This window comes from Crassostrea angulata, chromosome 5 (genome assembly GCF_025612915.1).
Source record: "Crassostrea angulata isolate pt1a10 chromosome 5, ASM2561291v2, whole genome shotgun sequence".
Lineage (NCBI taxonomy): Eukaryota > Metazoa > Mollusca > Bivalvia > Ostreida > Ostreidae > Magallana > Magallana angulata.
Genome location: NC_069115.1, coordinates 41,876,787 through 41,900,342, shown reverse-complemented (window position 1 = coordinate 41,900,342; position 23,556 = coordinate 41,876,787). Strand labels below are relative to the sequence as shown.

General features: G+C 32.5%; 3 protein-coding genes across 5 annotated transcripts; all 3 read left to right on the top strand.

Moving 5' to 3' along the window:
• The first annotated feature begins 124 nt into the window (after positions 1-124).
• On the top strand, positions 125-13,528 carry LOC128184236 (synapse-associated protein 1-like). Of its 2 annotated transcripts, XM_052853630.1 has the most exons (9): positions 125-492; positions 1,761-1,843; positions 2,958-3,104; positions 3,558-3,697; positions 4,645-4,736; positions 5,360-5,422; positions 10,922-11,107; positions 12,212-12,283; positions 13,005-13,528. In XM_052853630.1, exons 1-9 carry the CDS (start codon positions 228-230, stop codon positions 13,145-13,147), a joined length of 1,191 nt encoding a protein of 396 aa, XP_052709590.1. In that variant the 5' UTR covers positions 125-227; the 3' UTR covers positions 13,148-13,528. The 2 variants fall into 2 exon arrangements, with proteins under 2 accessions (XP_052709590.1, XP_052709591.1); XM_052853631.1 differs by lacking the exon at positions 12,212-12,283.
• Positions 13,529-15,011: 1,483 nt separating this feature from the next.
• Positions 15,012-18,563, top strand: LOC128186317 (uncharacterized). 2 transcript variants are annotated; one of them, XM_052856115.1, is made up of 2 exons: positions 15,012-15,118; positions 15,407-18,563. In XM_052856115.1, the coding sequence occupies exon 2, from the start codon at positions 15,422-15,424 to the stop codon at positions 17,021-17,023; it is 1,602 nt and encodes a 533-aa protein (XP_052712075.1). In that variant the 5' UTR covers positions 15,012-15,118; positions 15,407-15,421; the 3' UTR covers positions 17,024-18,563. The 2 variants fall into 2 exon arrangements, with proteins under 2 accessions (XP_052712075.1, XP_052712076.1); XM_052856116.1 differs by having other exon boundaries at positions 15,062-15,118; positions 15,413-18,563.
• Positions 18,564-19,766: 1,203 nt separating this feature from the next.
• On the top strand, positions 19,767-22,848 carry LOC128184826 (uncharacterized). Its single transcript, XM_052854429.1, has 2 exons — positions 19,767-20,051; positions 20,240-22,848. The coding sequence occupies exon 2, from the start codon at positions 20,366-20,368 to the stop codon at positions 21,974-21,976; it is 1,611 nt and encodes a 536-aa protein (XP_052710389.1). The 5' UTR covers positions 19,767-20,051; positions 20,240-20,365; the 3' UTR covers positions 21,977-22,848.
• The last annotated feature ends 708 nt before the right edge of the window (positions 22,849-23,556 follow it).

The following is a 23,556-nucleotide window of genomic DNA, read 5'->3' as shown; positions in this document are numbered from 1 at the left end:
TTATATATAAAAAACACACAGAATTAGTTTTAAAAATGATTTTAGATTTAAGAATGAAAAGTTGTTGAGTTATCTAATGAAAACTTTCCTAAACGCTCTAATCACCAAGATTGAAATATTTATAAATATACATCACTTCCGGAAATAACAGCAGGTTAAGAAAAAAATCATAACATACAGACAAGAGCTGCGTAAAACTTTGGTCGGGCAAGTCTATTTTCAGAGCAATGTTTAGCTCTGTCAGTAATTGGTTTGGAGTTGTGAACAATAAAGAAGAAGAGGAGAAGGAGAACGCGATAAACGAAGAATCTAAAGAGAAAATAGTCCCGTCATCTGAGAGTGAACAAACAAAAGACTCTAAACCTAAGTCCGACAACTCTTCTGAAACAGGTGGTGGGCAAGAAGAAAAGAAAGAAGAGGAGGAGGATTCATTGGAGAAGACACTAGAGGACGCCTCGGCTGCTGCCATCAACACTGCAAAGCAATGGGGGAGTAAGTCCAATCTCACACTTCTAATTTAACACATCAGGATTATGCAATATCACCCCAACCCCAAATAATACATGAATATCAATTACTTAGGAATGGGAGTAGGGGGGCCTAATTGTTTGTTTCAACTGGTACCTCACACCGTCATTTACTTTGATGGGGGGGGGGGGGGTCATGGTTAATTGTTGATTACATCATGGGTATATTCTTAAAATTAGCATATGTAATTCCCATTTGATATCCATATTTGTCAATTATTATCATTTATCATTTTGTCATTCACAATCAATCCCTTTTTTATAATTCCTTTCTAAGAAGGTATAAATTGTGTTTGTTTACATTAGGTTGTTCACGTTCATTCATGCGTGACGTTTATTGTTGACCAATACATTATCCTGTTTCTACAAGGTTGTGACATCATATATCAGAAATACACGCAATTCAGACATGAAAATCAATGTTTTCAAATATATTTCATAATTTTTAATTGGTAGAATAGTGTTTAACATTATTTGTACTGTTTTTATGTCAAATACACATTGTGTTTAACAACACCATTAACATAACCTAACTCTATCAATACAAATTGCCTCTGGCAGTAAAGAAGCCATGTGCAAAACATTTCATGCAAATCTTTCAACCAGCATTTGCTTGAGAAAGACTGAAGACTTCTCTTACATCTAGGTACATGTAATTGAGATAATGGGGAGGGGGTTCTTGGACGAAATTTTTTTTTTGGAAAGGGGGGGGGGTTGTGACTTGTTTTTATTGGTTCTTTTGTCATCTGATACAACTAATTTCATTTCTAAATTTTGGTAAACATTAAAATTCAATGTTTTTAATTATTACTTACTAATAAAGATATCTGTTATATGATAAATATTTATAAACAAAAATGCAAAATCTATTGACTACTGAGGTTCGTATAATTATTATATACATGTTATGCCTTAGCCTTGACCAGTTTCATCAGATGTGAAGTCAAGTTAATAGATAGTGGGTAAATTCAAGAATACCAGTACATTCATGTATCCTGATCATAATCCTTATTCAAAACCAAACAATTTATGGTACATATTGTTCAGCATTGACATGGCATTGATAAAAAAGAAAACATTTAATATTGAACAAATTACATGTAATGTAATAATTTGTCTGCTTGACCTATTATTTTTGTACATGTTATTATATACTTTGTTCTAAATTAAGGTTTTCAAATTTTTTTTAGGCATAGTTTGTTCTAAAATAAGATCTTAAATTTTATTTTTCAGGTTACTTGTATTCATTTAGTAAAACAGCCGGGAAGACTGTGGTGGAAAAAGCAAAGCAGATTAGTAAAGAGGTGGAAGACAAGGTAATACAATTACGATGTAATTATTAAGTAATGAATACAGAAGGAGCTAGTGGCCATTCTCACATTTTCACTCCCTTCTTACCTAAGCGAATTGACTCCACCTTCTAAGAAATAAAAAAAAATGTCTATCATGTTTTAGAAGCTTGAATTCTCAAAAGTATGCCTTTCCTCGATTGACTCCACCCCAGAAAGATTTTAAAAATGTCTATGACAAGCTTAAGTACTTAAAACCATCTATTTTTCCCTTCATGAATGTTTTGTTGACAATTGGAAAGTGTACGTAAACTTTATTAATGTTCTCTCTAGATTATAAGCATGTAGTGTAAGCAGTTACTGTGCAATGTAATTTGAGCAAATAAAGAGCCAGTTTTAAAACAAGATGTACTGGAGTTTGAGTATTTAGTGCATGAAGTGTCAAACAATAATTTAAGATAGGCTGGTCTGTCTCATCGTTGATTATTCACTTATCAGCTGATAGAAATTAACAACATTTGCACAACTCTAATTGTGCTTTGTAATCAATGCATGTATATTTCATGGTCATCTTCGTCTTGTTTTGATACATATAGTAGATAGCATCAAACCAAAAGTTTACAATCTTTTTAAATTTGTTTTGAAATGCATGAAAAAAAGGGTGAAGTCATAATTGTTCATACTAAATTATTATGATAGTCTACTCCCCATTTAATTCAATTCTTAGAAGTGTTTTCAATTTAGTGGTTTTCTCTGAGCTTTTGTTCACTAGCTATGGAAAGATGAAATCAGAAATTTTTTTTGCTTCTTTCCAATGCATATAAATGAAGTTTTAGATGTCAAGTTTTGATAAAATTATGATTTGTATGAACTTATCTCATACTGATCAAGTGTGGAAATATAAAATTTATCTCAAAATCAAAGAAGCTCATGTGAATAAACGGTACATATATCTCTCAAACAAAAGTCCTGTATTTTTATAGCCTATTTTTCATTTATTATGACTGAATAAAATGGTAGTTTTATTGAATTGATGAAAAGGTGGCACACATGTTCTGCACTCTGCACAAAATAGTTCATACAAAAAACTACATTTATGATTTGTAGAAATGGAATTATTGATGAGAAATGTTATTTTCAGACCTTCCTTGGAGACTTCAGCAAGGAACAGGAGAAGTTTGTGACAGAGAAGAAAGAGAAATCCAAACAGGCCGAGGCAGCAGTGCCTCCATGGGTGGGCTACAACGAGGAGGAGAGCATGAAGGCCCAGATACTGGCACTGTCACAGGTGAGACACTCTCTCTCTCTCTCTCTCTCTCTCTCTCTCTCTCTCTCTCTCTCTCTCTCACACACACACACACACACATATGTGCCACATAGTAAGCAGTTTATGTAATGGCATAAGTATAAAGTTGGTTGCAAAGAGAAATGGCATTGAGAAATGTATAACTGAACAGGTAGCATTAATGATATACATTGTAGGTCGGTTTTGTCTTTACCTTGTAGCATTTATGGTAAATTTTATTAAAATCTTAACTGCCATCAAAAGGACACTGTCATATCAAAAAGCAAAACAATTTTCGCATCTTCAGTGAAAACACAAACAAGTAATTATAGTATTTAACAGCACATCTGTTGCAATATTTGTGTTTGAATCTTCATCAATCTACAGAAAAGCCCCTTGAACAACCACATAACAATGGAATTGTCTCAGGAACTTTTCTTTGTTTTCTTACTACAGGACAAGAGAAATTTCCTGAGAAACCCTCCCGCTGGTGTACAGTTCCAATTTGATTTTGAAAGCATGTTTCCTGTTGCCATGGCAACACTACAGGAAGACGAAAACCTAAATAAAATGAGATTTGAGTTGGTCCCAAAACAGTATGTATTTTTTTCATTATACACATGTTGAATTATTTTACTCAAATTTCATAATTATTTTACAGTGGGTACCTTTGCATGAAAATTAAAATTCCTTTCCTTTAAGGATAAGGGACATTATTCATTTCTGTGACAGAGAATTTCATGAAAATTTGATATCAGTTTAAGTTTCTATATGTACTGATTAAATGCAACCTAGATTTTGGGATTTATTTTTTTGAGGCCATGTCAAAAAAAGATTATCTTCCTTTTAGGAAATAGCCGTGCATCTTGTGAAAGAAAAAAAACTATCCTTAGAAATATTGCAATAGTAAATCAATTGATATTGAAATGCATTTTCTCAAATAGATTTTTCAGGAAAATTTTTGCAAATTGCAATTTTATTTTTCTTATATTAAATAGTTATGCAAACTTTTGTAAAACTTGTATCCCTGTAAAATATTTTTAATAAATATATTTTGTTATGTAAAAGAACAACACGTTCAGCCACTTCATGTAGCAAATTTAGTGTGTTTTGGTGACATTATACATCTAAATACTAGCGATGCAGTGGAATTTAAAATACTTTGATGTCATACTGAGAATACGTGTATTTTGATCTAAATCATCACTCCTTTTATGCCATGCAATTGCAAAAAGGTGTACTCAATTTTGAAAATGTTTGAATAGAGTAAACTGTAATACATCTGTATTACAGTCTTTGTTAGCTTAGCCTCTAAGGAGACAGTAATACATGTATGGTCCATGTTATCATAGCCTCTAAGACAGTAATAGATTAATGTTTCATCAGCTTCTTGGCCTTAAATTTCAATGAAGTTGAAATCAACACACATATATATATATATATATATACATACCTTTAACTTGAATACATTTTTCCATCTTTTTATTTTTTGATGTATATTACACGTGTATGATTAATGAAAATTTTCATCAATTGTTTTCAGAATCAAAGAAGAGGCATTTTGGAGGAATTATTTCTACAGAGTGTCACTCATCAAACAGTCTACACAACTTACATCACTGGCTCAAGAAACAGGTGTGCAAAATAGATACTTGATACATAATTGTAGAAATATATTGAACTCTTTTTGAGACATCCACAGATATGAGATAAAAAGGTTAAAATAAGTGGAGAAACAGTGGCTTGAATTTCCAAGTCACTTCGACATTACAATATACCTAAAATATATATCTTGATACATTAATTTATAAATATATTGAATTCTTTGGAACTCAAGGGGAAAAAACCTTTTGAGGTACATGTATCTAAAGATTTAAGATAAAGAGGTTAAAATAAATGGAGAAACAGTGGTGGGAATGTCCAACTCACTTCGACATTACAATCGTACGAGAGATATTGATGTTTCAAGTGATCAACTCTTTTTTTATCTGGCATTATCATATTCAAAATTTAATAACCTTTTTTTTTTTTTTTAAAAAATGAAAAACAACAATATTTAGTTATCAATTTTATTTTATTTCATTTTAAAATTTTGGTTTATTTTAAAATCAGTTTTGAACATTAAACAAAGACAATTTGATTGATAACAAATTAATTGTTAGGGCTAAAGATTAAAGACTGTTCAGTTATTTTAAAATTGTATCAGTAGATATATTAAAGAAAATACTTTGTCTAAAGTCTTTGTGATGTCATTACAGGAAGTACAGGAGAGAAATCAAGTGATGGATCACGGCAGTCGTCAACAGGAAGTCAAGAGAAAGGTCAGTTTGCACATAGTGGTTACAGTTCATCTCAAGTTTAAATTTTATTGTAGCAGATTTTTGTTAGAGTTATCCATCTTTGACCGTCTCTTTACCACCTTGCTGGAAAGAAAAATCTTCTTCCAAAAAAATTAGACCTCCATACCGGAAGTTATCCATGGATAAATTGTTAGGCAATATTGTAATAATGTGTTATACTATAAGATTTGAATATATGTTTTGGTATTGCTAAAAAATAATCCATGTGTATTAAAGTGTTTTGAAATTTGTCAACTATGAATAGGCAGTCTGGAACAAAGCTGCACTCTCAAATGATCATTTTAAAAAAACTGTACAGACTAAGGTGGTATACTGTTATACAGGGCATTATGACAGCCTGTTGATATAATAATATAAGGTGACAATTTAAAGTGTTGATATGGTTTTAATATTTGAATAAAAATGCAATGCGTTTTGCATTGAATATGCCTTGGAAGATCTCATCTCTAATACATGTTTATTTGGTATTCATGCACGATTTTTTTTAAATGGAATAAACTGTGATACAGTCTAATGCTTTTTACAATTTTGTATTTAAATCAACTAGTTTGTTATCTAAGGCATATTACCTGGTAATATGGACATATTATTATCTAGTAAAGTCTGTCACAGTTTAGGGGTTAGCACTGGCAGAGTATTAAAAAAAAAACTTATTATTGACAAATTCTACGGACAAGTGCGTTCTACAGATATGTACGGTATTATAAGAGGTTGTAGATGAAGTAAATTTTCCCCATCTGAAATTTGGCGTAATTGGTTATTACTTTCAATCAGCACAAGTTCTTGCATACAACTTGACATCTTTATAAAGTCTTATAAAGAGTGTTGATTTTATATTAGCTTTAAATATTCTGTTAAAATATCCTGTCTTCCTTATAAATAAGAACCCAATTGTATCTGGACTTCACAATTCATGCTCTTGTAAATTGTATGACGAGAGATATGTCAAAGCATTTTGTTACATAACAACTTCCTTTGCAAAAGGAAAAAAAAAAACTTTATGTAAGATAATTTTCCCTGAGAGAGAATTATGCAATAAGCATACCTTTGTCTTGATAACAAGCGTTTGTACCTCAGTCGAAGAAAATGTGACAAGCAAAGCCAAGATAATTACTAAGTTGCCAGCCATAAAGAAATGACTCAGCTTTCAGTATTGCTTTGAGAATCCAGTTTTATCCCCAGTGCTCAGATTACTTTTGTGTTTTTAAGAGTTGCATTATGATTAAATGACCTAATTTTAATCTTAAAGTGCAGCAGAACTTGTTTTATAATCTTTGTGTACAGGCTTTCTTCACAGATAAACAAATAACAAAGAAAAAATCTATTAATTTCCATCATAAAAAAAGGTGAGAAAAATCAATTTGGTGTCTTTGGGCGTTTGGCTGTTTGAGTTGGCGTACATTTTGTTGAACTTCGATGCAGTGATATATACAAGAACATAAAGAACCTATCCTTGACATATTTCTGTACCTTCACTGATAATTCTTGCAATTTCAAGGATGTGAGGCTTTACATTTGTTTTGCATACCTGTGCTGACCCATGTCATTCATGATTTCTGAAAGTGAAATGATTTGAAAATGGAGAGAGAGAGAGAGAGAGAGAGAGAGAGAGAGAGAGAGAGAGAGAGAGAGAGAGAGAGAGATTTTGGTTGCTTAAAAGGCACATCAAAGTGAAAGACTGCTAAATATATTATAGGGCATGAATATACATGTATCTTAATAATCTCTTAATTGCTTAAAAATAACATCAGTATGCCACTTTCCTTAATGGTCTTTTTTGACAAGCAATCATAAGTTACAATGTGTTACCAATCTATATGTAACCAGTATAGGGACAAAATTTTATTCATTTGCATTTTGTTTTTCTTTAGATTTCCTAAGAGACCTTGGAGAAACTCTGCCAAGTGTTCTATTTTTTTTTATTTTCGGGAAATAGTTATACATTGTCTTACATTTAGTTTGTGGCTGCGCAATTTAACTTCTTGATAACAAAAAAAATATGAAGAAACATTGTTATATTAAACCATGTGAGGATGACTAACTGTCACATGGGGTCTCAGCAACATGTGTTGCGAATATTGATTTATAGCCAGCATCATATTATACATATCACTGCTCGATATGGTTAACAGAGACCTAATTTTATTTAAAAATAACTATACATATATACATGTAAAATCGAAACTCTGAAACAATTGTATTTTTTTTGGGATGTTCAGGAATTGATGCAAATCTCTCTTTGTCTTTTTTTTTTCATACGAGAAATTTTGCTCTATATTTTTTGCATGTTTATAAAATAATTCTTTGTAAAGGTGTCTGAATATTTTTTTTAAATGATTTTAAAACAAATTAATATTAGATATTAAAAGCTTGCTTAGTAATCTCCATCGATATTTTCATTTTGTAGTAATGTTATGCCTCTATCGTATCTTATAGCCTAATTATACCCCGTTTTGTGTAAATTAAAAACAGCGTCCAATTGATCGAGTAAAATTGGACAAGCAAATAGAGTATTAGTTTAGTAATATGAGATTGGATCATTTGATGCAGAGGCATTAATTGCTATTGCGTTACATGCAGCAGGAAATCGTCTGCTGTCAACTATAGCTATGAGTCATTCCCTTCTGCTGTCGGCTGCATTGTTAGTTTCATCTCACCCGAAATGTGCATCGATCACATGTATAGTCAATTTCATGCGGAAACTAAACGCTGGTGTAAGAGAATATGCAGCGATTATATCACATGGCAACGTTCTGTACTTCAGACGCTCGCCTGGCACTGTTACGTAACCGGTCGCGTTGAGTGACATTTTGAAGTCTCTTCTGATGGCTGACTTTGCATTTTGATTGCATTGGCAAACGCAACAGGTCAATGTTTTAAGTTTGCGGCGTGGCGTTTTTGGCAGTTTATTCAAAACAAAATTGCACTTCGGAAGAACTGCTAGGGCATCTTACACCCACATGTTTTCACTAATTCTTGGCTATAGAATGTAATAATTGAAGTCTGGGAAGAGGTATTTGTAAGGAACATTACCCCGCGTGACGCGTACTGGAATAAAGGTTATGCCTCTTGGTATATATGTGTGGTTCCATTTTCTATAATGCTTCTTTCTTATTACCATGATTTTATCTTCTACGATGAGCTCGTGTACACATATGAAAGAAAATGTTGCGTTTATATTGAACCACTCCCCCCCCCCCCCCCCCCCCCCCCCCGACAAAAAAAGAGTAAATTATACTTATTTGTACTGCAGTACAAAAAAAAAAACGATATACGAGCATTTAGACAAATTGTTCCTCAGCTTCATAAGTTAATTTGCGTTACATGAGTTTATTTGTGTTAAACTGTGTACTCCACTGCATATTTTGAATCCCCAATGTGGGGGATCTAAATCTCTGTGCTGGTATATTCAAGTTATTTGACACTTAACGAAAAAGAGAAGTTGGGATGGGGGCTGTTTTTATCCTGATGCGTTTTGAATTGTTGATCATTTTAAGTATTCCAACAATAATATATGTTGGAGAGCACGAGCGCGAACTGTACTGTGCCATTAATCACGTTCCATTGTTTATTTCCTCTTCTATCTAATCTTTTGTAAGGGTGCCTTCTTTATTGAGTCCATATAGCAGCAAGTGCAACCTTCCTAATTTATGTAGATCTGAATTACCTGTATAAGTATTATGATTTAAAAAAAAATAATGTATCAATTTTTTGAATTGTACATAATAACTTATCGGGGTACATTGTTTATTTGCAGTCACATGTACTTTGTACACTTTCTGTAAAAGATAAAATCTATTATTCATTTTTTTTTTTGGCGTAACAAAGAAAACAAATTTGAGTACAGTTGAAATCAATATTTGACCATCTTTAAAATCGAAAATTTTAATCTTTTTATGCACTTTTAGTTTTTTTTAAGTGTTTATTTACAGTAGCACACACAGAGATCAATACCCAAGGTTTGCTTTTCAAAGCGTGCCAAAAAGAACTTTCGATGGGTCTCCTTTATATGTGCCAAGTAGAAATTTCGAGGGGTTCGATATTAAGGGGGTTGGCCTTGTTACAAAGTTTTGTTTGACAACAGTGATAAAGTTGTAGGTCGCTGTGTTACATTCCTGCTTGTTTACAAATTTTTAAACTCAGTCAGCCGAATAGAGAGTGACCCCATTTAAATCCGAAATGACCCAAATAAAGCAAAGTTATCCATTGTGTGCACGGGTGAAAAATCTAAAGCTCCTTATCCCTCTTAATGCTTGCTTACCCCGTCACCCGACGCCTCACCTTATGAAAAGAGTCACGTAGAGAAAAGGATTTACAATGCACTTCATCATGTATGCGTGGGTTCATGAAATCTTGCCATTTTTTGAGAGAAAATTCATTGATTCTATGCCAGACCTTCTATGACTAGACACTTATTTTACGCATAGATCTACATCTAGAAGAACATTTTTTTTTATTGACAAGTTTGATACCCATATGAGTGCAACGAAGCAATATTTTTCTTCTATATCAATATATGTGTTCAAAAACTGGTTCTTCTTTTAAAAATTATTTTTGGTATTTTTTCACAGACAGTATGTTAGGCAGCCAGACAGCAAGGCCAATTTCCTCTTTGTTTATTGAATATAATAAGCACTGTGCGATTACATAATATTGCTTGTTCAGACACAGATATCTTTTTGTCGCATGCTTAACATGCATTTCTTTTTTGTTCAACCCTGGAAAATTGCCAGATCAATGTGGACTTATTTGTCAGACCTTGAATTCTTACATACATGTTTAACAGCTATTTTTACAAAATAGTGTGTACTCAAGGTCTTTTATTAATAGCAAATTCTATATTTATACAAAGTATTGCGCATATTATCAATTGCTTTGTAATGAGAAATAAAACCACTTGACCTAACTTGTTGACATGCTACCAGAGTGAATCCCGTTTTAGGAGCAATAGCTTCTACTTATACCTTCCATTTATGTAAGCTCTATGGTCTAGTTTTGAATAATCTTCTTTTTTACTCTTTTTTAATAAGGATAAAATGGGACGTTTAATGAATTAATTATCTAAATAAAAGCATTGAAATGAAATTAAAGAATAATAGATTCCCTTTATTTTTGAAAACTAATACAATCACGTTAAAGTGAAAGCAATTTCATTTACCTTAAAAACACTAGCGACAATGCATTTGATAGTTGACTTGAATTCGATTTATATATATTTTTTTAAAATTCGCCAAAAAAAATATTAAGATCAGTTATTTGATACTTGAAATACTTTTGAATCAAAAGTTATATTTATGAAATTGTCTGTTCTCCACAAACATTATGATTTAGTTCTGTTCTTCCAGACTGTTTGTATATCAGTAAATGCAGTGTATGGTTATATTGTATGTTTATATAACATGCACCTTTTGTACCATTTTCATGGTTTTGAGAGAATAAATTAATTTAATTGAATTTCAGACTTGTCAAAGTCGTCAAACCAAGGCGCCAAGGAGGAAGACTTTGCCCCGAGCAGTCCAAATGAGAACGAGTTTGTGAGTGACAGCTTCCAGGCGGACGATATTAGTCAGGAAGATCTGAAGAAGGAGATGCAGATGCTCGGGGTGGATGACAACAAAGCCGAGACCAAAACAGAGAAAGACGAGGGTAGGTCAACCCCCGGGGGAGGCTTGTTGCTTGGTCCAGGGTCGTGTTGCTGAATCTTCTGTGTTATTTTGGGGAATTGGTTTCTTGTTTATTGATAGTCTTGAAACTTGGATTTGCCATATTCTGTAACAAAAATAAAAACATTTGATGTTTCCACATAAAATAAAATCAGCAGAGAAGTAAGTAGTTAAATATTATACACAGAATTTTAGGGTTTTGAAATTCAGGTGATAAAGCCTTATACTCTTCTCGATTATTTCTTTACATCAATTAGTTTTCTCAGTAAGTTGCTACAGTTTCCTTTCTCTTTTTCAAATATTTATATATGAAAATGTGCATTCACGTCATTTCAAAATGGAGAGCAAAAATATATACGCAATGTTCTTTATAAGATGATTAGTTATCGCATTGAAAAATTCATGTTTTTGTAGTTTATCCGTTAAAAAAACATGATCTGATAGGTACTGAAAAGGGCCAATATACAATGTTGGGTGTAGAAATGAAATGATAAAACCAAACTATATCCTGATGATTTTTTTTAAAACTTTGTTGCAAGAACCAGGTATTCATAACGGATATAGACATGTAAAATATGTTTAGTTGAGAAGCGTAGCTTAGAATTCACTTGAAGATGTATAAATCATTAGATGAAGATGACATCTTAGTATGTAATATTAAATAAGTCTGCATTTTAACTGTCATAATCGATTTCACTATTCAGTTAACTTGTTATTATCAGTTTTCTCTTTATATTTTCTAATACTGCTAGGTCTATGCACTCGTGAGGCGTTTGCTCACATCTTATCTGATTTTAATATCTTCCTTAATGACGACTTTTATAGACTCTTTTTTTAAAGATCTTTATAAAAATCGCCGAAAAGCTAATTATAAAATTTTAAATGTTTTTTTTACTCTGTAGTGATTTTAATGTCTTTCTCCATGCATCATCGTTTTTTGCCTGTTCATGTCCTTGAAAAGCCTGAATTTTGTTGCCTGCATGCTTTACAAATCCCTAAGCTATTAAGATTATCGTATGAATAGTAAAAAACGCTTTATGAGGGGTCCTGATAAAGTTCATTTTTTCCATTTTTTTTTAATTTTAAGGGGAGGAGAGTTGTCGTAAACCCTATGAACGGAACTACTGGAGAGTTTGTTATGAGAACGATCTAAACCCCAGTAAGAACCACGTGACCATTCATAAACATACTTCCGGTGAAGGATAATGCATGCAGCTTTGTATCCTTGCTTGCTTGATCATGTTCATGTAGTTTTTTTGTCTTTTTTTTTTATCTTTTTTTTTTTTGGTAGTTTGCAAATTAACAACATTAATACACATATCATTTATTTTTTAATCGCTTCGAGAATTGTTAAAAAATCATATATTATCCTTGGTAAGCTAAGAAATCTTTAAATGAGAACGTTATACATTGGCAGCTGTTAAGGGTGTATAACGCACATATATATTTACAGCAATTTTTAATTTTACTAAACACTGCCATATAAATAAAGTTTTAATTTAATTTGATGAACTGTCGTACGATAACGATAGTTAACAGCTGCAGACGGCAACTAACTGTATTTAGAAACACTATCACATAAGAGAATCGACGATTTATAAAAAAGTAATGGCTTGTTGTACTAAGCATTTGTGTACTCAAAATCCTATAGACCAATTCAAAAGCTACTTGTGTATATTAGTATATTTATTGCTCATCTATAGGTGTTGTGTGGAACCTCTACTATTTTTCTAATACACGTACATCTAAATTTCACTTTATCTATTTACTTTTTACACTATTGTAGTACATGCTATGGCTTTAAGTATCATATTGACTAACGTTCATATATATATATGTAGCAGGACTGTCACGTGATGGGATATTTCTTTATTTTTCAGACACTGAGGGGATTCCACAATGGGAGAAAGAGCTACAGCAGGAACTACAAGATTACGAAATGGTCGACGATAATGTTGATGACGCTGATATCGAGAACGAGATTCTACAACAGTTAGAGGAGGAGGAAACGGACGCCAAGTGATGAAAACACCAGTTTATGTGGCTTTTGGGGGACCAGTTTATCTGCAACAGATAAAACTAATATTCTCTGGATATACATGTACATTTATAACATATGTCAAAGCTCTGAAATATTCTGCATATGGATACATAATCTTCTATGGAAATCATTTTAGAAGAGGATAGAAATATACATAAAGTTATTCCTGGTTTTTTTTTTCATTCATTATGCTATTTGTTATGAAAGTGTTATTTCTATGCTTTCATTGGTGAATGACTCTAAATAATGTAGTGTGTTGAATTCGATTATTATTACCATGAATTGGAAATAATTGCTCTGATTTGTTACCTGTACAGATATTTATTTGTAAATTTTTGTTAAATAAAACTAATGCTAACAAAACCTTTTTTACTGTATGTCAGAAAGAAGATTGACGTATATTCTTTGTGATATATTGCATGAATATACATATGCGGTTATTCTCCACCTGTATTATAGAAAGTATCCCAGTATGCACATTCTTTCCAGAAGCCAACTGTGTGAAGAATTAGGTTAATGTTTGTACTTTTATCAGGGAAACAGCAGCCCCGCTTTTTGTTTTTAGATATTCAATTATATCTCTTAAGAGCCTTGTCCTAGAAATAAAATATACTCGAAGTCTAAACCTCATACATGATGAAACGTATGATTTCAAGGTTTAACGATGCCTCTCGGGTAGTGGAAAATTGTGAGACAAAAACAAATTATTAATAACTATTAAACACTGACTCGAAGAATCAATATTTTGCGTTTTAACTAGAGCTGTACTCAGGCAATGAAAAGTTTAATTGGTTTTTAAGAAAAGAACGCATTATGATTAGTAAACAGGCTAATTTATTAGCAATTTGCTTAAATTTCACACACTTCACGCTAGAAGTACAATATCAGAACCGAATAAAGAGCATCCGGTGGCGGGAGAGGTTTTTCTGGTTTTCATAAACATTTTAAGAGCAATTTGTTAAATTTCCAATTAGTTGTTGTCAATATGGCTCACAAAGTTTTCCAGGAAATTTTTGATTTGATATAGTACTAAATTCACGGTAAAAGTGGTTTCACTTAATTTTACCAAGGTTAAAGCTATGTCATTCAGTCAACACAACAAATATGGCCGATACTCGAAGTGACTGAATGGCATAGCTCTGCATATCGGTCTCCTTTCCAGAGATTTCTAAATGAATAGCGAATTACCCTAGCTGATCTGATATGTTTATGATACAATGTACTGATAGAGAGCAATACAATATTTTGCCCTTTAATATTTTTGGTTCATTGCTAGCCCACACAAAGTCGCGTAATCAAAGATAAAATCGTCTAACCATCGAACATCAATGAAATCGGGTCATTGGATATAGTTCTCCGCCGTTAATTATAAGATATGGGTTACACTGAGTGCTCTCTTCACATGTACAGGGATCCATTGTTTGGTTTTAAAGATATTCTAAGACTGATTATTTTTTTGGAGAAATGGGATTCTTTGAAGATTTTTTAAACTATTATTATATAATAGAAACATCTGATTCCCTCATAATGTAATCGACGATTGGTTACATGTCTACCAAATTAGCGAAATTTCAAAATATGTTGTACTACACCCAAATCGTCTTTGTGTCTCGGCAATGTACCCTAGATGGATATGATGCAAAACGTCGTACTTCCGCAGATTTATAGTCTTTTGAATACCCAAAAGAAAATAAAACAATATAATATCTTTAGAGACCCATGCTCACACGTGGCTCTTTTTCTAGCTCTTTCACCGTGACATAAATAGACATATTGTATTTCAGCTTTATGGCATGTATTTAGATTGCCTTCACGGATAATGATTTTTATTAAGCAATTTAAGGTTAACTATTTTTGCGCGAGGTTCAAGTGGTTCAAAACTTCCGCTCTCAGTTCCCCGGATGTTGTTTTATGCTTGATGCACATTAATAGTGATATTTTATACAGTTTTAGGTACGTTTGTTAAAATCTTTTTTGGGGATTTTGCATGTCTTGATCGTACAATTTCTAAACAAAGACTAGGTCAATATGATAATATGATTTTTGGGCACTTCTACTTTTGGTTTGGTCACATGTTATAGATATTAAAGCTGAATCGTAATAGTACAAACTAGTCCAAGGTTATCTACAAATGTAGATAGTATACTAGTATAAACGTTCATTATACTTTGCTAAACGTCTATCATAATACAATCCATTCGACGTTTTACAATAATCCATTACTTGTATTAATCTTTAAAGATGTAGACATCCACGATGGACACTGTTCACCAGTTTACGTGCCGAGAATTTGATGATGTCTCAGCTCTATCTACATTACATTTCTCATACATTGTCCAAAACCTGATACCGCTTTCTGTGTTAGATAGAAATAAAATAGCTGAATTTGACAAAGCATTAGAAGAGAATCAAGAAGTCGGCATGTTTGAAGACATCATCCCTGTTGCAGTGGGCAGCACCTCAGAAGGTCTCAACATGCCAAACTTTATCGAAATAACTGATACAGGCTCCAGATCTTTGGATTTGTCCGACCTCGACATCTTGCAAGTGCTGAATCAGTACACAATTACATTTAATGAATCGGAGAAGCCATTGTTGAGATACACAAATGGTATCAAGGAACTTTTTCCTTGGGAGTTCTTCGCGTTGGCAGAAACAAATGGTATTCACCCAGGTTACGTCAGGCTCAACCGATCAAATACCACTCTGTTTGACGAATATCAAGATCGAGAGATGCTCTTGCTGAGGTTTAGAATGGATCATTTCGAAAGAAATTCAAGGGAATTTGTAGACATGATAGAAGTAAATGGTCCGGCCTTGACAATACCGGTGTCCTTTTCTGACAGAAAAATGAACGGAAAACCTTTACCTTTAGACAAAGTACTCGCTATGCCATGTCAAGAGTGGCCTCCAACGGCAAACTCTTTCAAAGAAAGGTTCAAAGATAATGACTGGATTCAAAAAGGTCTGCTGAAAAAGATTATTGAATGTGGCTGCCATATTGTTCCCGTTCACCACAGATTAGCTATTGAAACAAGATGTAAAGAAGAATGGAGAATATCATTTGCGACATCTGAGCGGCTCATTGCCAGGGAAGCTCTCACGGATTTTCAGAGACAAGCATACATTGCTATTAAAATTATCTACCATCAGAAATTAAAGAAATTAGATCTGTTGTCGTCATACCACATGAAAACAGTCTTCTTTTTTGCTTGTGAAAGGATAAATACAAAGTCTTGGAGAGAAAACATGGGAACTTGTATGTTGTATTTTTTTGATGTTTTGATTGAATGTGTTAGGAAAGGAAACATTCCTAGCTTTTTTATTCCTGAAAACAATCTAATTGACTATTTAACAGAAGAAGAACTAACAATTCTGGAAAAGGAAGTGACTGACATTAGAACAAAACCACTTGATCAATTAATGGCATTTTTTGACAATAAATATTTAGAAGAGATAGGGGTAAAATTAGATTATAGAGATATATTTTCTCCTGTGATTTCTGACATGGAATTCTATTGTGAACTTCGTAATTTCGATCTGTCTCTAAAGGAGGTTCTCAGACCATGTTCTATAAGGATAATGGTAAACTATATAGAAAGTGGCAATTACAAGGAGGCAATTATGACCGCAAAGCATGTTCATTTTCTAAATAGAAAATGTGCTTCGGAGAAGGAAGCGCTGGCCAAATTTGTCTTGTCTGCAGCCCTCGAAATTGAAAATAGGGCAATAGTATTGGATTTTTTCATGTACCTGATAGAAAAGTTTGAAGAGGAAGACGCCTTTGATTGCTGCAAAAGTTACCTTAGATACTTGGAGCAACAAGAAATGAACAAATCTTACTGTTGTGTGATGTAATTCATATGATTTGATTAATATTTTAGATTGAAAAGTATTATTATAACATCACTCTGTATCAAACACGTAATACAATTACATTCTTCGGGTTAAGCTCATTCTACTGCAAGCCTACTGTAAGTCTCTTGTCACCATTTGTCCGTCTGTCTATCCTTTTGTATTTTTTTCTGGAGCCATTAGTTGGTCGATTTCAACCAATCTTGACACAGAGAATTAACTTATCTTTTTAAAACTTTTTTTTTTCAAAATGTGAATATCGGACGAGTTTCTATATTAAAATCAAAGCGTTATAAAGTACTTTAAATTGTACCTTAGGAGATCCAGTCTTCTCCCGACCTTCAGTAAATTCAAAGTTCTAAATCAAAAATATAAATTTATAAATCTTTGTAATGACTACCAAACACAGTTAGTGAAATCCATGTATCTATGCAATTATTCTAATATTCTGTGTATCCTAAATGGTCCAGACCATGACCCCACGACTGGCAATGGTGCCTTTGGAAATCTGCAACGTTCAACGTATGAATCCCTACGAATCTTTCAGACTATTCATCTCAAGATCTACAATACTTCATTTTGCGATAAATTATTGGAAGCATTCTAATAAAGGATAGATTCTTCGTCTGCAAATCGTGACACCTTAAACAGTATTTGGGGCCCTGAGATGGGTAGATATAAGGAATAAAGAAAAATATCTAAAAACTTTTTTTTACTTAAAGAAGTGAAATGATACCCTTGATAAAATGATTATTCGAGGGTCAATCCTCAGAAATATAGCAACCCATTTTTTTTTCAGGAAAGTTATAACTTACATATTCGTGCACGTCTATTTATTTCAAATCATTTCATCAAAGGGTATTTTAGTTACCCGATCTCAAAAGCATCTTGTCTTTAACCAAGGATTACGTGAAGTCAAAAACATGACACCACACCAAAACGACGTATTTTAGCGCCTTTTTGATACCATATCTACATTTTAAACTTTCTACCTGTATATATGGATTAAACTATATACTACAACTCCTTGTTTAAAAAGTTCGTTCTTAGATGCATTTTATAGTGATTTTTCTTTTGTTCACAGTAGTTTAACATTATTCATCATATTACATTAATATTACTAACTTTTATGACAATATCTACTGCCAATTCATTATCTTCTTATGTTCTGTTTGGCGTCCAAAATACAATATCTACAACTTTTGATATGGTTGTGTTTAGATAGGTTGCTCCTTGACGTCTGGGAATGCAATATGTTTTAGTCAATTTCAGTAAAGGCTATCAATCTTCTGTAAAATGATTTTTGTTAAAGGAGATAATATGTTCTAATATAATTTGGTATATAGAATATAATTACCATAATCAGTTTGAGGTTTAAAGTTTATTTGGTTTATGGTCCAATCTGTGGTAAAATTACTTTTACAATGTATGGTTTCTTGTTTGTATGACAAAACACTTTGACGTACTTTGTTACTCGATATTTTTCGCAAATTTAATTTTTGCAGTATTAAATTTTAGATAACTATAAAAATATAAATATTCATTTTTTGGTTATTTTAACTCGATTGACTTAATTGCTGAATTATATCTATCAAATTTAGCGGCACTTTGACGTAAAGAACAAAAACTATGGCAACAGTCTTTATTATATTTGACTGAACCTCGGAGAAGCACCCTGATATTGCTATTTATTTGAAAGGTGACACTACACTGTAACTAACTGGGTACAATTAAGGGTACATAGTTGAACGCATTATTTAAAAAAAGACACATCTTTCAAATTCTGCTTCTCAAGACCTTTGACCCTATAGATTAGAATATTTTTACATATATAGTTCAGAATCTTAATTGACCAATCGTGATTCAGGGTAGTTAATGAGCAACAGGGTCAGTGCATGGGAATGTATAGGGAAAAATCTTAAGATTGTCAATGCTTAGATTTGTGATAAAACCATGCATCTTGAACAATAAGTCCATGCATTTAAAACGGTATACAAGTCGTTCTATCAATCACTCTCTTTTATATATACCGATTTCAAACAGTTGGTTATATAGATTATGAAAATTATCTATCTGCACGATGTTTTCTCCAAGGACGGTACACGTGATTAAACCAAGTATAAATATTGATCTACATCGCCTTTTGTCACTGTATGAAAACTATATGTATAATACATAACTCGGGCTACTTTGCTATTAAAAATTACAATAAATGTAACCAAATCAGCTAACTATATACGGTGTTTTGACAAATGAACTATGACTTAATTGTTAAGGTTCTACCTAATTGCGCTTCGCTCTTAAGTAACACGTTTTGAAAAGAAAAAAATAATACTTGATTTTATTGTTTCTTTCGTTTGAAAGTAGATGTGTACGTCACAATATGGAGGTGTCCCATACCACCTTTTATATTACCGTGAACCGTTTTGTCACTATGTAATTCTTCCTTTATATTGTTTAGTCTTGTATATCGTAATTCATATGGACAATAACAAAGTTTTTTAAAAACCGAGGAGTTTTTTTCTTGCAAAACAAGAGAAATATGAGAGTACAAGGAATAGATTAATTATTTTATCTACAGATATATAACTAGTTCATTAATAATAATTTGACGAGAACCAATGTTTCGTGTATACCAGTATTTGTACTGCGACAGACGATGCATATGCATTAACGTATCAAGCTCACAATGTCTTTGAATGGAAGGCAACCGAAACTGTTGGCAATTTTTGTGTACAAGGTTTGCTAAACATTTGATATTTTTGTGCTTTTTGACAATTCATAGACGTTTAAACAGGCGGGAAATTGAAAGAAAATTACATTTTTTTTTATTTTAGCGACGTGAAATATATCAACATTTCACTCATATGACATCAAAATTAATTCAGCCTTAAAGCAATTTTAATGAAATGTAATTAATAAAATTTAAATATTTTGCAAAGTTAAAGTGGTTTAAAACTTCCGCTCTCAGATTTCCCGACATGTTTTCCTCTTGTTGTACATCTAAGGTGATAATTTTAACCAGTTTGAGGTACGTTTCATAATCTCCATCCTAAACAATATATTTTATTTTATCATTCCATTTTTATATCAGAACTGAAAGTTTTGTGTTGTTAAATATCTGAGGTTATACTTACGATCAGTCATATGTACATGTACTACATCTTCATGTACAATGTAGCCGTCATGTCTATCATTCGATTTCTTCTTACTTTCAAGATTATCAGGGGATGCATATGAAGTTTCTACTATAACACATACACATCGATATCACAATACAATTCAGTAGACAGTTTTTTCTACCAAATGCAATACTTGTATTGATTTATGAAGGAGTAAGCAACAATGATGGGCACTAACATGCAGTTCATACCAACAGAATCAGATGATGCATCTGGCCTTTCAATGTTACATTTTTCATACATAATTCAAAACATAATACCGCTTTCTGTGGTGGATGGACACAAAATTGTTGAATTCGACAAAGCTTTTGAAGAGAAACAGGAGGTCAGCGCGTATGAAGACATCACCCCTGTTGCAGTTGGTAGCACCTCAGAAGGTCTTAACATGCCAGACTTGGTTGAAGTAACCGATGAAGGTTCGCGATCTTTGCAGTTGTCAGACTTAGACATCTTGCAAGTGATGAATCAGTTCACTATTACATTTGATGAATCGAAAAGGCAGCAATTGATGATCACTTATGATGTTAGAGAACTTTTTCCTTGGGATTTTTTCGCATTAGCAGAGACAAATAATATTCACCCAGGATACGCCCGGCTTTACCGACCTAAATCCTCTCTATCCGATGTATACCACGACCGAGAGATGTCTTTGATGAATTTTGCATTGCATCATACAGACAGGGAGGAATATGTTGGCATGATTCAAATAAATGGTCCAGCATTGACCATACCAGTGTCCGCTTCTGACAGACGTATAAACGGAAAATCTTTACCATTAGACAAAGTACTCGCTTTGCCATGTCAAGAGTGGCCTCCAACAGCAAACTCTTTCAAAGAAAGATTTAAAACAAATAATTGGCCATGGCTTAAAGGAGATCTGATGAAAAGGATCATCGAAGGAGGCTGTCATATTGTCCCCGTTCATCACAGAGCAGTTGTTGGTGATAAACGGAGAGATGAATGGAGAATATCATTTGCGACATCTGAGCGGCTCATTGCTAGGGAAGCTTTGACGGATTTTCAGAAGCAAGCGTACATTGCTATCAAAGTTCTCTACCACCATAAATTAAAGAAATTAGAATTGTTGTCGTCATATCACATGAAAACGGTCTTTTTTCATGTGTGTGAAAGGATACATGCGACGCATTGGAGAGATAATATGGGATCATGTATCTTATACTTTTTGGATATCTTGATAAAATGTGTTAGTAAAGGTAACATTCCTAGCTTTTTCATCCCTGAAAACAATCTAATTGATTATTTGACTGACGAAGAACTTACCACTCTAGAGGTGGAATTGACTGAGATTCGATCTAAACCACTCGATCAATTATTGGCATTTTTTGCCCATAAATATGTAGAGGAAATTGGTGTAAAATTAGATTATACATCTATATTTTCTCCTGTGATTTATGACATGGATTTCTATTGTGAACTTCGTAATTTTGATCTCACTCTAAAGGAGGTACTAAGACCATGTTCTATAAGTATTATGGTAAAATATATAAAGAGTGAAAATTACAAGGAAGCAGTAAGAACTGCAAAACATGTTCATCTTTTGTCAAGAAAATGTACTTCGGAAAAGGAAACGTTGGCCAAACTTGTCCTGTCTGCTGTCGTTGAAATCGAAGACAGTAAAGCAGAAAGGTGTTTTTTGAATTATGTGACTTGTCAACTCAAAGAGGATGAGAGTTTTGATTGCTGCAAAAGTTACTTAAAACACTTGGAGCAACAACCAATGACAGCGGACAAAACTTACTGTTGTGTGATGTAAACCAGTCAATGGTGCAATGTTTTTCTTTTAATTCTTCTATTTACTTGTAATATCACACGTTACAAAAAGATGTTTAATCTTTTAATCATATACCTGAAAATAATATTGATATGTAATTTTTGTATGAAATTGATATTCAGATTTTTCTGTTGATAAGCACGAACGTTTTAAGAATTATCAATATCATGTTGTTAACAAGGCTTGACAGATTTATAGTAGCGTTGTTAGTAATTTGATGCTAATAATGTGCGTATCAAAACATTAAATGTCATGCTCTGCATCGCTTTCTCATTGCACCATTACTTACTGTAATTATGCAATTTGGATCAATTCGAGCATTAAAATGTGAGTTTCTTTACAAAATGTTACCATAAAAAGTTAAGATGTATGCGACAAAACGTTAGATCGTGAAACTATTGATTGGTATAAAACCAGCACCGTAACAAAATGATTTTTTAAAAATAAATCCATTAAGCTTTCACACTCTTTTGACTTATATGACATCATCTGTACGTTTAATTTAGAAATATGTTTTCCAACAATGAGGAAGATTCAGCTTTGTGGAGATAGCACTTGTATTTAAAACAGTCATATCATTAAATTAGTCTAAATTTTAGCATTGTACCTAATATTTAAAAACTGTAAACATCCCCAACTTGAAAAATCCATGTATGTGAACTGTACACAAGATTCCATGTTTTATGTGTTTCTTACGCCAACGACTAAAACAACATTTTATTTATACATGTTTTTTTTATAAAGTTAATGTGAAACTTAACTGTACATGATATATTTAATATGACTTTTATGAAAAATTTGTTTATCTAGTTGTATAATTATAAATGATGGGTAAACTAAAATAAAAATTTCACCCCCCCCCAAAAAAAAAATTATATCATTTTCTTAGAATTTTGATTTTATCTATTGTATTGAATACTAGAAGGTTACAGATATATTTTTTATTTCCATTTTTGTAATGTTGATAACTTTTACTGAACATAGGTTTTAAATCAAAACAAGGAATTATACATCGATATCTAATTCATAAAGTATGTTTTTGATGTAACATTTGTCGAGAAAAAAGGAAAACCACATGAATGCACGGTGATCCTTTCATTTCGAAATAGGTGTATTCAGATTATGTCGTTGAATGGAGGGCGTTTTTATTTTTGCTCAAAAACATATCTCACAAGAACAAATTAGCATCAATTTGATGTCCTTTGCATCTTAATGTGAATTCACAATGCTTTAAATTCTACAAAATACAAATGAACTTTATTTAAGAGCCACAGGTAAATTAAGGAAAAGGAGGCGACAGTAATAAACACATACGAAAGAAGGAAAATTTGACATAATTTTATCAAATAGTAACATTTTAACAATTTCAGATCGCAAATATCAAAACTAATCTTTTTCTTAACTTTTGGTAAACATAACAAATAACTATAAGAATGTAGACATCTTGCTATTGTTTTTCCATATTTTTTTTTTCGAAATGGGCTGTTTTAAACCATTGTCAATAAACAAAAGCATATCCTATACTGGTAACGACAAATATACATAATAGTGATTGTAATACC